This window comes from Priapulus caudatus, unplaced genomic scaffold (genome assembly GCF_000485595.1).
Source record: "Priapulus caudatus unplaced genomic scaffold, Priapulus_caudatus-5.0.1 Scaffold346, whole genome shotgun sequence".
Classification (NCBI taxonomy): Eukaryota; Metazoa; Priapulida; class Priapulimorpha; order Priapulimorphida; family Priapulidae; genus Priapulus; species Priapulus caudatus.
Window position 1 is genome coordinate 115,552 of NW_014577407.1, and position 14,225 is coordinate 129,776.

Genomic DNA, 14,225 nt, shown 5'->3' on the forward strand with positions numbered 1-14,225 from the left:
AGGCCGTCTGCATGCTCCAATGACCATGCGATGCCACAGAGTTCAAGCTTCTTGCGAGTGCTTTACAGTAATCTCTAGTGGCAAAACAAGTTGTATTGAATCTATCAATGATGGCACGGAGGGAGTGGTGTTCTGCCAAAAGAATCAAGATGTGGGAAAAACAATCTGGCCTACCAGGACCCAGTTCGCGATGGTATGCCACGCATGGTTGGAAAGTAATTAAAACCAGTTATTGCTAAAAGTATCTTGCGTTGACTATGCGTGCTCTGACTATTGTGAGCATCAAATAATAACACCTACTGCCAGAACTCCAAACGAGTCTCCTTACAGGCTGGATCTGCGACAACAAAGTGATCGTACCAAAATTAGGCCCACCTAGTCCGCAAGGATGTGGGTGAAACACTAGGCAAAGACAGTCAGTCATGGTACCTGTGTGGCCTGTAACTGCTGTTGGGTGAACCCCCCCCCCCCACACACACACACACCAATCACCCTCTAGATCCGCCACTGGATATTTATCTCGATGTGCACTAGGTTAACATTTAAGGACATACTAATAATTAAAGTAATAATATTCTGGGTTACAGTTACTTGGGATATGTAGGTTTGTCTATTTTTACTTGCAAAAAATACTGTTACTGTACCTTCATAATTAGTGCATCCCGCTTACTACATGCGCGTGATAGTAATTTTTTTTATTACTTGTTACTACACAAGTTCCTTTCATGTGTTCTATTTTTTAAATAATTGGTATATGTAAATAACAAAGTTAATTTTTACTCAACCGTGCTGGTTTGAAACGTACCGCTGACGTTTCGCCTCCTGTCAGGAAGCTTTCTCAAAGCAAACTGATGTTAATCAGTTTTGACCACCAGATGGTGTGGTGGTCAATAGCTTAGTCCACACGTGAATAAGCCTGTATCCCCCCTCGTCCCGGTTGATGTTTGGGGTCTTGCGGATCCAGATGGCCTCCTTGATCCAGCGCCTGATTTTGTTAGGCTCGCGATCAATGATCTGCGAATTCTCCCAATCGATGGTGTGGTTGTCCTTCGCTACATGATCAGTGATCGCGGATTTGGTGATTTCGGTAGCCGACTGTTTTCGTTGGGCCCTTGTGAACGATTTGGGTGCTACGGTGTCTACGTCCTTTTGGTGTTCTTTTAGGCGGGTTTTAAATTTTCGGCCGGTTTCTCCAATGTAACTTCTTTCACACATAGCACACGGTATCTTATAGACGCAGTCCGTAATGTTGTGCATGTCTGTTCTGTCTTTAGGAGTGTGTGGATGTGTGTTTCCACTACACCATCTGGTGGTCAAAACTGATTAACATCAGTTTGCTTTGAGAAAGCTTCCTGACAGGAGGCGAAACGTCAGCGGTACGTTTCAAACCAGCACGGCTGAGTAAAAATTAACTTTGTTATTTATATTATTCTACCAACCGAATGAACTTATTTAATGAATTGGTATATGTTTGCCAAAGTTTACATGAATTAACAATGTCTTTGTATTGGAGGGGTATGACTTTTACTGACTGAAATTCCTCAACAATTTGTGGTCATGCATCTCCATAATTAATTCAAGTCAGTGGGGAAACGTGATGCACACTACAGAATTGTGTGTCGCATAATTTACGCTTTTAAAATTATCAATTGTCACACCTATGTATTAACTCACATGTACCGGTATAATCCTGTTTATGAGCGTGATCTCATTAATCGGTTTCAAGGATTTAATTTAATTGCAGCTTCAAGCAATGTGATCTACAACTGGTATTTGCTTACATTTAGACAAGAACACCAGCGCATTACAGGATGGAGCAGCCCACTGTATGCCATGACAGCAGATTTGAAAGTTGAGTCTGGCAATAAAGCTATGCAGCAGGAGGTGACACACAGACATGATATGCGTTATCTTGGTACAGCTGCCAATGTGTGTGACTACCGTAACAATCTGCTGGAACGCAACAGGATGAGCAAACAAGGTTTGGTGATGGTTTAACAGTAGTTGACTGCTTCAGTGTTAGAGCTTTAAAAAAGAGTGAGTCAAAAAGTTAATTTACCAGGGGTTGATACCACCTACTCGAAGCACCAGGAACATGTCAGAGCACTCTTTTCAAATCCCATCCTGCAGATGTGACTACAGGAAAGGCTCCTTCTTTCCCAGGTCTATTACAGAGTGGAACGCCTTACCCACTGAAGTGGTGACAGCCGAAAATCTATGTTCCTTTAAGTCTCTGATTACTGCCTAAACGACATCGGTCATCAGGGCAGTTTTTTAAGTAAAATTTGCTTTTTTGGTTTTTTTTTCTTTAGAAAATCAAGGGAAAGGAAAATTTTTATTTAGTCTCAACTAGGCGCTCCGCAGCTTGGCACGATAAATCATTCAGATAGTGTTGATGGTGCCAATACTAGGCGTTAGAAGTAGAGAGTAGCAAGTTAACTCGCGCCTAAACGGATCTGTACTCGAACCCAATTTTAAAACAAAAATGGCTTGTCAAGCAATAGTGAAAAAACAGCAAAAACACATTGATTTACCTACACATTGTAATTCAGTCTGAATACACTTTATTCTCTCAAAATGTCAAGTCAAGGTCTCGTGAAAGTTCGGGGTTTTTCATTATGTCATATCTAAATTTACTTTTATTCTCATGGGGCTGCCTTTGGCCCCATCAAATGAACGCCATCATATCACGCCGATTTTATTGACTTGTTAAGGGACCGGCACAACACCAGGTCGAATGCCATCGGCCGACTGGCATCGTGCGATGAAAATCCCGCTGGATTGTGATCCGCGTACAATCGCCGCCAGATGCCACTCGGCCGATGCGATTAGCAGTAAGCAGATCAAAAACGTTTTGACTATATATCCGACCGATGTGAGCATCGCCTGGTGTTGCGCGCGCTCGCCCGATGGGCCATCGGCGCGATTCGTTACAATTGCTCAGGCCAACTCAGCAGTTAATCCAGCGAAGCGCGCCCTGCGCGCTGCGCGGCAAGAATCCGTCGCGATGGCATCGGCCGATGCCATCCGCCCGATGGCATCGCCCTGGTGTGTCGACGACTGCGCGATGCCATCACGGCCGTTGTATCGACCGATGGCATGCGCCATGGTGTGTCCACGACTCGCCCGAATGCCATCAGACAGGGCGTAAAAGTGCAGGTCATCCCCCAAGTGGCATGCGCCATGGTGTGTCCGCCTTTACCACAAGGCACGTCACGTGACTTTTAAGATCCTGCACTCCCCCCCTCCCACCGTACAGTCAATGGCAATATCCGCGCCGAGGCCGGCAACGTATACGCATCATCGCATCGCGCGCAGTGTGCGCCGCTGGACGACCCAGACCAAACGATTTCTCAAGGCGGGCATGGCTGTTACTGATCGCCGCGACCGACCTTCCTGATAATAAGTAAGAGTCGAGGCTGGCTCGTGGGATGTCAGAAACAGGAACGACCCTCCGCTTCACGAATCAGCTACCCACCAATGCGTATTTCATAGCACATAATTTGGATAAAGACGTAAGCGAACCCACCTTTGATTTAAAGATTTGTAAGACGCACAATTTATATTGTAGCCGCTCGCAAATGGGCACGAAGTGCAGACTTCATTCTAGGGGCTTCACTCGCCCACGAAGCTATTATTTTCACTCCGACAGTCGTGGCCGGACGAGGGGACGCGTGGGAATCACGCTCCGCACGCATTACTGACGGCTCCATGCAGCTAACTGGTTGCATAGCACTGTGTCGGCCCCAGAGTCCAGTAACTGGTATAAAACTCGCACTCGGATTGCTATTCTGCGATAGTGTCGCGAAGTGTGCCGAGGTAGCGATTCAAGGTGATATATATGTTATAAATATGTATAAATTTTTTTGTTTTTACGTTGACAGGCACAATGTTCAGATATAAGATATAGTGTATGTTAAATTAGGACCATTAGAAATTAGTTTATATTTAATTGGATAGAATGCTAGGTTCTTGTTCTTCCGTTACTTATTACCTCAATTGTATTTCTTGTTCCTAGCATGTTCCATATATATATGATATATATGAATATAATATACTATTTTTTATACGTAGACAACAGCAATGTGTCATTAAATTAAGTGTATGTTATTTAAGAAGGCCACTTCAGAAATTAGATTATATATTATATTATAATGGTGGCTTTCTTGTTCTTCGATTACTTATTACAAGGGCCCCTCAATTGTCATTGTCGTTGTTCTAGATATACTGTACGTTCATATGAATGTTTAATTGTAATGTATATATTTTGATTTCTGTTTGCGTGTATATTGGCAATAATTTATAGATCATCTAGATTGTACTTTTCCTCCGACTTTTTGATTACGCCTATTCAGGTACGTGGGAGGGGGAGGACCAGGCACATCGGTGGGCGGTGGTGAAGTAGGCGTAACACCACGGGCTCGTGGGACCTGCAGCGGTGTAGCGAGTAGTTGTGTGGAGCCCGGTGTGCAAGTGTATGATGGCCGTGGTGTATATATATATATATAGATAGATAGATAAGATAATGCCGACTACGTATCTTCTCTGCATCCGAATTATTCGCCATGGAAGACTTCAAACAGCCGAAGGCCGAATTGGTTTTAAATAAAATGCGATCGAGAGTGCAGGTAGAACCCGAGATGTATACAACGTTTAAGGGTGCCGTAAGGATTGCATATCATGATCGCATATGTTAAATCGCTACCACGGTTGAGTCACGATTTCACTTCTACAGCCCCGAGTTATTCCCAGCCTGCGTTCGTTAAGAGTTCACTGGGGCCTGCTAGCATCACCGGGTGTTTGCTTCAACTACATTTATGGACGCGGCTTTTGTTCAGGCAACTCTACAGTATCTTCAAGGGGCACGTAAGACCCGACACAAGACACCGCAACGACTCGGACGACGTATACAAGAGTCAGTGTTATGCTCGAGATTCTGACGCGCGCCGTAAAATGGATAGTCACGTCATTCTTTAATGCGTCAGAAGCCACTGTTCGGAGAATAAAGCACACGAAACATAGATAGGGCCGGATGTGGTAGAGGTTGTCAAGAAACTGACAAACAGAATGTGCGGCGGGAGCGAGGGCACAGAACACAGGAAACGACATAAGGGACCAGGTCTCATCGCCGCCACGAAAGTAACCTTGTACAGGCGAAGAGGCTGGCAACCAAATACGACAATACCCAGGCCAAGTAGACCGGGGGACAGTGGGAGGAGCTCAGTCACGGGAGTTCGAAACGGAAAACACGCTACGCGCACTGCATAAGACCCGACAAGCACAGGAAACGGACACCACGAAGCGCTTAAGATTAAATGACTCCCAGCACCAAAAAAATACACAAACCAGAACTACTCACCCCCCCCCCCGAGAACAACGCCAAAAGACAAATAAAATTTTTTTTTTTTAATTGGCAAGAATTCTCACCTACAGGTTGGCTCAACCCATTTATAGTAGTACAATAAGTTGCAAAATCTCCCACTCGTCGCGGCGAGGGCGTGAAACCAAAAGAATGCAACCCCCCCCCACCCGCCACCGACCCAAACACACTCAAACACAGGACACAACACACAAGCACATAGACAAACAATTCGAATACACCCAGAAAAAAAAAACACCATACAAAGAAAACAAAAACACAAAAGCCAAAGCAGAACGAACCCGACTCGACACCCGTCTCCACAATATACCCACCTCGATAACAGAAAAAGAAGATCAGCGCCATTGGCTCTCGGATCATTCCGCAGCGTGGGTTCAGATTATTCAAGATACGCCACGCAACCCCCAGATTACTCTCCAACCAGAAGTAGGCGGCAGATGTACAGGAGGTCGCAGGGTAGTGCCGACACGACCAATTGCTAACGTCTGAGAAAAGCGGACTATAAGGGGGTGTAATTTAAAAAAAATTCGGGGAGGAGAAGATAACCATACTAACGCGTTCGCCGAATAAATAGAGTTACGGATAAGACCCCCACCTGGTACAAAATAATAGTAGACCGCTCTGCCGAGAAACAGTAAAAGTTGCCACCATTACAGTCTGAACGAACCCCCAAGACCAGGTGAGAGAGGGTGGCTACGGGCGCTGAACCGCTGTGATGTATTCCTGGTTGGAAAGACGGAGAAGTTACCAGAACGACAACACTTGGAGTAATGAGGCCAACCGATGAGAATACTCTTATACCTAGGGAGGTTGTTGCTTACTTTGTGCACTACTTTCGAATGCAAGCGTTTAACAACGACGAAACAACGAAAGCGGGTATCCCACGACCAGCCCGCCAGTGTGGTGAGGTGGAGTTGCGTGTGGTAGCCAACTCGTGGAGCGATCGCTTCACAATTGTGATTCAGAGAGTCTCGCAGTGGTGACAAAAGTGGAAAAATTCGGGGTCTGACAACGCCGCTGTCTTTCGGTCAACCTTCCTCTCGGCAGATTATCGATCCCAGATCAGCTGACAGCGCACAGGTAGACACAGCTTTTGACAGAGGTGAGAATGAGATTTTAAATATAAATAAAGATGACAGGATGTGGACTATTGTCGAACATAACCTTGAGCTTGAGGGAGGAAATGTGGAAGAAAGCACAGATGAGCGCTAATCCAACAAGTCGCGCTAACCCCAGAGCAAATGGAAGCAAGAGCAGAGTGCGTTCCATTATTCACATCAAGAAGGACGCACCCCACACAACCACGCGTCTATCAGAAGGGATGCACCAAAATCATTCCAGGGCCATAAGAACAGATAGAAGCCGGACCCCAACAGAGGAAACAACATCAAGCACTGGTGTCTAACAAGATCGGCCTACAAGAAGGAGGCATTACTAAGGGATAAATTAGTAGAAGAGCTAAGGACCAATCTACACATCGATACAATCCTATGGGAAAAGACTTCCTGTTTGTGGCATGTATATGTTATATTAAGATTTTTTAATCTCTATGGTGATGTAAAGGCATAAATATTATCTGTGACATTGTTCGTCTACCAAGGAGGATTTGGAGTGCATCTCTGTGGTGATGTACATGTCAAAGTAGAAGATGGTTATGGTGTGAGGTTGATAGTCGTCCTATGGCTTAGGTGCTGTCTAGGTAGAGAAAATGTTCGTAGTTTGCAGTCAGTATAGCAATGTATTGGATTTACGCCCCGAATTATGAGCAGTTTAATACGCGCTAACAGGTATTCCGAAGCGGAAAAAGTTAGGTGGGAGGGAGAGGTGGGAGGACTAGGGGGAGGGAAGGACGCCAACACCCTGTCCCCCCCTCGTAGTGGTCAACTCGAAAGCTTATTACTACTTTGACCACTACGCACATTCACCTTAAACCTATCGATTCTATAATATTATTTATTTCTCTCCCTTTTTACTACTATCTGAAATTATCTGTACAAATGAATGAAAAGTGCAAAATAAAAAAATAAAAAATGAATCTGTGGTTGATAGGTGACTGATAGGAGGACAACTGAAACTCACAGGGAACGAGACTATTCCGGTCCGACGGATTTTAAACTCGTGATATCGCTCCGATATGCTGACATTAGACTTCCCACTTCTCTCGTTGTCACATCATTAGCCAATGTAGACACAGATGTGGTCACCAATAGGTGAAGTCATCAGATGTCATGACCTCCTCAAACTAGAATCTTCACGTGACACATGACGTCACATGCAAAACCCCTATGTATAGACTCATATCTGTTGTCTCTTTCTCTCGCTGTATATATCTATCTATAAAAACATATCAATTCTGTCGTGTGTTTATCAAAGTTTGTTTTCATGCAATATATGCAATTATAAAATAAACTCTTTCGTCATTAACCAATTGAAATGTTATGGTTGCACACTAGCAGATTTCAGTATTTGGGGGTGCATTGTGGCAAGATGGCGGCAGTTCCGCGGTGACGTAACTCATTACTGACCGTGGTCAGTGGATAGGCTAAGCGCTATCCAGTTATTATATAGACATCAGTGGATGCCAGTGATTGTCTTATAAAAAAACTAGTCGGCTGTGTCAAGGCCATGTATCGGCTTTACGTACAAGTTTTTACCTTTGTGCATCATGCGTGCGATTAGAAAAAAATGAATAAACTGCGCGCGTCGTACTGCACTGGTGCTAAACCCAAAACATACTCGACTGCTTCGCTGAGTGTTTTTTTTTTGCATAAAATGTATGCGTGGTTGTGTGTATTTCTGCTTGTGTACAAATTTACAATTGTTAATGCGAAACACATTTCACGTTTAAAAATCAGGGACAGCTAGTCGCTTAAGGCTCAGATGACAATATATATATACAATTTATATAACTAAACAGTTGTAAAGTTATATATTAATATATATTTTTTGTTATTATGGATTTCATTAGTTACATCGATATATGCAGATTCAGATGCAAGTAACTGCAATGAAAAAATTCTTATTATTCGACCCATCGTAAGCTTGTGACGAGTGCCTGACTACGCAAAACATATGCGTCCAAGTAGGATATAGGGCAGCATTATCGCACAGTGCCACGTGTGTAGAGCCCAACAGCTCGTTGATCGTAGCAGGTTGTTAGTTCGTATTATCGTATACTGCACCTTTACTTTTGGTAGTTGTCACTTCACGTGCTAACGGTGATCGCTCATATACAATGACGGTGCAGGCGCAGTACCGCGTCTCATGTGAAATGTGCTATATATAACGCATTGCTGAGGAAAGCTGTGAAAGGCAAAGAAGCGTATCATGCCAAAGCAGTTGCTGTTGCTAAGCGCGCATTGTATGTGTACCTTGTTTACTTAGAAGATGGAGACATCGTATTTACCATTAGCATCTTACGTAATAACTGAAAATAGTGACCACATCCTGTGTTCCTGTAAGAACAATTGTAGACGGACGAGTCCAGGGGCGTATGTATACGTCCCTGCTTAGTAAGGGATGGAGTTTGTACGTTATACGGCAACACATTGTCTTGCAACGCGAACAATTAATTGCCAAAACAGAGAGTAAAGTAAATCTATTGAATGAGAACTTGTTTATGACAAAATGTCAATGAGATATGCCAAAATGTCATAAACAATAGAACCCAACAAGTCGACGAACAATTGCGTGTACCACAACAACATATAGCATATATATTTTGCAATGCCGTTGCTACCATTCTCCTACATAGCCAGCGATGTTGCTATCTCTCCATATGTTGTGGGTATAAACCCAGAGTTTCCGTCTTGGTTCTTTCTTCTCCTTTGTTGTAATGCAGTATAGCCTATATTAACTTCGTCTTACTTTTAGTGCAGTATTCACTATATTAACTTCTTAATTTTGATTGCTTCTAATGCAGTAGTCACTATATTAACTTCTTCCTTATTATTGATTGTAATACAGTATACAGTATATTAACACCTTTCTTCGTCTTGCTTCCAACGCAGTATGCAGTGTATTAACTTCATTACTGCTGAGCCCACACTGTTGCACCTTCACTCTGGCCATGTAAAACTGATTGACTGCCCACCGAAAAACACCAGCTTACGCCAGACATCGAAACTGAAAACGAAACCTGTCAGCATTTCTGGTGCAACTCACTGCCCAGTCTACCTTGAATTTCTTTACATGTGACAGTCCTACAGTGCTAAGGGCTCCGGAGTTGCCGCTCTCATGTTTAGTATTTAGTTGTTCTCCATAATTTTCTCTCCATAATATTGATATTGATATTGACATCTTGCTACCTCTGCACTGTATTGCATATTCTGCCACAACTAGCATATGTTATTCTTCTTGCTACAAGCAAGCTGGTGGTTAAACTACAAAGATTCGTCTGTTGATATGTAATTACGATAACATTATTGTGTTATCATGCAGATTTTCTTTGCAGGAGTTGACAAGAGTGATGAAACTAAAGCGGACTTTGTGGTGCCCTCACATGCATTACTAGGACAGCAGCAGCAACAGCAGGCGGCAGTACCATTGAACGTGAGATGCATGCAACAACCAGTCTCACAGAAATCCCTTTCTCAACTGTGTTATTTTAGCGACCATGCTCCTGATTCGCATCAATTGTGTCATGAGCGGGTTATGTTTGCAAATAAAGGAGTATCCAAAAATGGAGTGGGTTATACTATTTCAACCGTGGGAAATGTTGGCGAGGTGCCGATAACATGTATTCCCTCTAATAAGGCTGGGAAGGACATTGGCGCACAGCATACAAAACGCCCAAGGATATCATGTACTCCCATAATGGAAACGAACAATACTGGACTTGAAGATGAGGAATCCATCACACCTCTATGTCTGCAACAATTAGCCACATCAACCACCATTGAGCTGCCACAGCGAGAACCAGTCATCACACAAGTAATAGAGCAACCGCTGCATAACATAGCTCTCCTGCATATCCTCAGGGAAGATTATATGTGTTACGTTGAGGAGTGGAATCAGCATTTCATAGCCATGGGGCTGCAGAAGGTCAGATTATTACATCATGGTATGAGCAGCCAACAGCAAGAGTCGTGTGATGGCAATAGGATCATTGAACAAAGAGGGCTGAAACCTCCCATAGCTGTGGAACTATATGAGAAACAGTCGGCTGAAAGGTTATCACAGCCCCACCTTTTAGGGAGTCGTGATTGTTTTATGTGTACAATATCCAATTACATTCCAAAGAAACCACATTGTGGTATTGTTTGCTATGCGAATGGCAAACCACTGCCCAGCTTTCTTGACTGGCTTGCTGCAGCTGCCACCCCGCATATCAGTGATAATCAGTCAAATGTTGTATCCTTCCATGGGCTAAGTAATAGCATTAATACACAGTCATCTGATAAAGTGTCACAACATAGGCTAAGCAGTATCACCGACTCCAATATATCTCAGCATAGCATTGAGAACGGCATGCAGCTGCTTCAGGAGAATGTGCACACCATTAGAAAGTTATTCAGCATACCACAAATGATAACTTCTAGTGCTATGGCTGGTGGATCAACAGAAAAGAAAGAGTGCAATTCCCAGTTAGTCTCTACCAGCATTAAATCCAGTATTAGCTCGGATGCTCAAGAACCTCATCTCAGGTAATGTACTGTTTAGAACAAGCAATTATCCTCATCCTGATCCTCATGGGAACGCGAGTGAGTGTACACCTAGGAAATATCCACTTATATTGAGTGAGGAAGAAACGGATAATCAGTTAGGAAGCATGACCTCAGTCTGTGTGGCAGAGCAAATGAAGAGTTGAGATACAGCAGTTAAATGATTTTGGAGAAGGCTTGCCTGCACTGCCATTTTCTCCGCATGATGAAATAAACAGCGTGAGCATAGAGTTAATATCACATTCATGAGAGGACTCTCTACATTGGTAACTTAACGCAGGGAAATAGATGACAGTCAGTCATAGAATACATGTCATTACAGAGAGGGTCTTCTCTTATTACGATTTCCATTCTGATTCTGTCGTTTTGCATAATGCTGAGGGCATTATCGGTCAGAGTCAGAGTGCAGAGACAGCTGACAAGCCGTGACATGAACACGTAAGGTGGGCACGGTGAACTCGAGGAGACATTCTTATCAATGTGACAGCGGGCAACAGTATGGGCTTGTTTAAGCAGTTGGGCGTTGTGCTGAACACTTGCGAGTGCGATATGTTGAGCAGTAATTCATTGTTGGTGAGTAGTGTTTGGTAGGAATCGACGAGGAGTTTGGAAGATTGTTAGGATCGATTGTGGAGAACGTCATAGATGACTGATAATCAGCACAGTGATTGTTACGCATACGAACGATTACTACTGCTTTCCATTGGGTCAGACCTCGAGCTTGGATGGACAGCGAAACACATTGCAGGTTGATTTATCGGTGATTTAGGTCGGTTTATAATGGCGAGTCGACATTGCAAACGGGGCACGTTAGATATATATAATATGTAACCTCATACCACCCGCCAAAGAAGTTAGGGGGTATACTGGAATCAATCAGTCTGTCTGGTCGTCTTACACTAGAATTGTGCGCAGATTTCCTCGAAAAGTACTGGACGGATTTCACACATCAGTACCCAAAGTAGTTGTGCACCTGCAATGAATTTTTTTGGTCCGAAATTTTAGGAAAGATTTATGGCCGTTTTCCGTAAATAAACCCATTTGGTTATATATGACATGCTGATGCCATCTAATGGATTATTTCATACATAACTGCCGAGCCACTACTCGCGCTGAGAGGGTCTATGTCCCCTGGGGTACTGCCGGAACGTACCCTGGGAACGTACCCCATATCAAATAGTGACCAGGGTACGTTCCGGTATACCGGACCGTACCCAGGGTACGTACCGGCAGTACCCTGGGGGACATATAGACCCTATGAGCACTACTCGCATACAATAAAATGCCCTGGCCGTTAATTCGTGCCAGCTGTTTGCCAAAATCGCCTCCCTTCAGATAAGCGCACATATAAATAACGGCCCCACATGTGGTTATAATCCATCTCTCTCTCTCTCTCTCTCTCTCTCTCTCTCTCTCTCTCTCTCTCTCTCTCCCTCCCTCCGTGTGTGCGTGCTGGCGTGCGTGCGTGCGTGTGTGTGTGCGCGCTACAATTAATAAACATACAGGCACCGTAACAGCTCAAAACCGGCGCGGGGTGGGGGGTATTATTAGTCCCCCTCTGTGACCATCATTCTAGTTTTAGTATGTACATGCAAACATCTAAATGCATAGGTTTCGGATTACATGTTAGTTCCGGTGAAGCAATTGTTATCAGCCCTTGACACCCATGAGATTCTAGAATTTGTGATTGTTTTGTGATAGTTTGTAACCTAACCTAATAGTAAATGTCTTTTACATACACATAACATGTAACATGTAATTAATCGTTAAGCAGCCGCGATTAATATCGCAGCAATCAAAGCAGTGGTATATATTTCCTTGACTCCCAAGGAATTTGAGAGATTGTGATTGTTTGTGATAGTTTGCGACCTAACCTCTCTTATAAGTTGCTGGTGTGATCATGCCTTGCATCATGATCATGCATCTGAATGAATTCAAGAGCTAATAAAACTAGGGTATTATTTGCTCTTGGTGATATTTAAAGCGATATTTGTAAACGATTGTATTTGTAAGTTTGTAAACGATACTAGAATACTGTATAGTGCTCGAACAATATATATTCTTGTATCACTTGAAACAAAGTTTGAGCCAGCCATCATTATTCTAACATCTTTTTTTACACAATTACATAAGTAAATATTTCATGTTATTAAGTGTATAAATGAGTAATAATTATTTTCCAAGTGATTAAATCTATTCACTCCAAACAATTAACATTGTACAAAATTATTATTGAATTCAAACTGATATAAGCCTACCATCCTAGTGTAATGTTGAATTACGTTTGTTGAATAAATGATATAGAAGGAATTCAAACTTGTGTGGTAAACCGAATAAACTTTAATATATGCTCGCACACAGTGTGTCCATCTTGCACAAAGAGACAAAGAAACACGCACACGCGCCTGAGCGTGTGTGCTTACTCATGCGACCACAACCAGACTCCTCGACTCCTACATCTCTGTCCTTCCAAAACCCCCGCCATGTCTACGCTCGATCTGCACCCCTATTTTACAATGACTCGAGAATCTGCCTAACCTAAAACACGCTTATCCAATTCCCAGTAACATCAATGCGGCCACACAAAATGCTCGACGTTGTGTCTAGATAGACTATTACTAAAACAACCCCTAGTCTAACTCCACTGACTACTCTATAGTCGCGTTCACACGGTCATGGTTTGGCTCGAGCCAAATGGGCTAGATTTGGCTCGGGCCGGTTTGAGTCTGAGCGTTCACACGTACGCAAGTGAATACTGTCTGTCAAATTAAAATAAATGTTATTGCACAAATATCTCACTAATATTAAAGTATAGCGCTGGCTAACCTTTTCGATAGCTCGCGCGCGTACACATAGCCATAGTATGGTGGCCGAGATGGCTACGGATATTTTTATTCCAAATTCATTTTCATTTCAAATTCATTTTCATTCCAAACTCATTTTCATTTCAAATTCATTTTCATTTTCGTTTCAAATTCATTTTCATTTTCATTTTCATTTCAAATTCATTTTCATTTTCATTTTCATTTCAAATTCATTTTCATTTTCATTTTCATTTTCATTTCAATTATTTTCATTTCATTTCATGTCCATTCCATTTTCATTTCAACATTCATTTCCATTTTTATTTATTTCAAATTCATTTTCATTTTCATTTCTCAAAAAAAAAACAAAAAAATTCA

General features: G+C 42.8%; 1 protein-coding gene across 3 annotated transcripts in view; it reads left to right on the top strand.

The window, feature by feature from the left end:
- The window catches only part of LOC106809345 (centrosomal protein of 295 kDa-like), a 94,855-nt gene extending 82,628 nt beyond the window's left edge, over positions 1–12,227 (top strand). For 2 of the 3 annotated variants that reach the window (XM_014812406.1, XM_014812407.1), the window contains 2 exons: positions 1,788–1,981; positions 9,834–12,227. In XM_014812406.1, coding sequence (XP_014667892.1) covers positions 1,788–1,981; positions 9,834–11,029 — 1,390 coding nt within the window. In that variant the 3' untranslated portion in view covers positions 11,030–12,227. The remainder of the gene's footprint in view (positions 1–1,787; positions 1,982–9,833) is intronic. The other variant, XM_014812408.1, reaches the window with a different exon arrangement.
- The last annotated feature ends 1,998 nt before the right edge of the window (positions 12,228–14,225 follow it).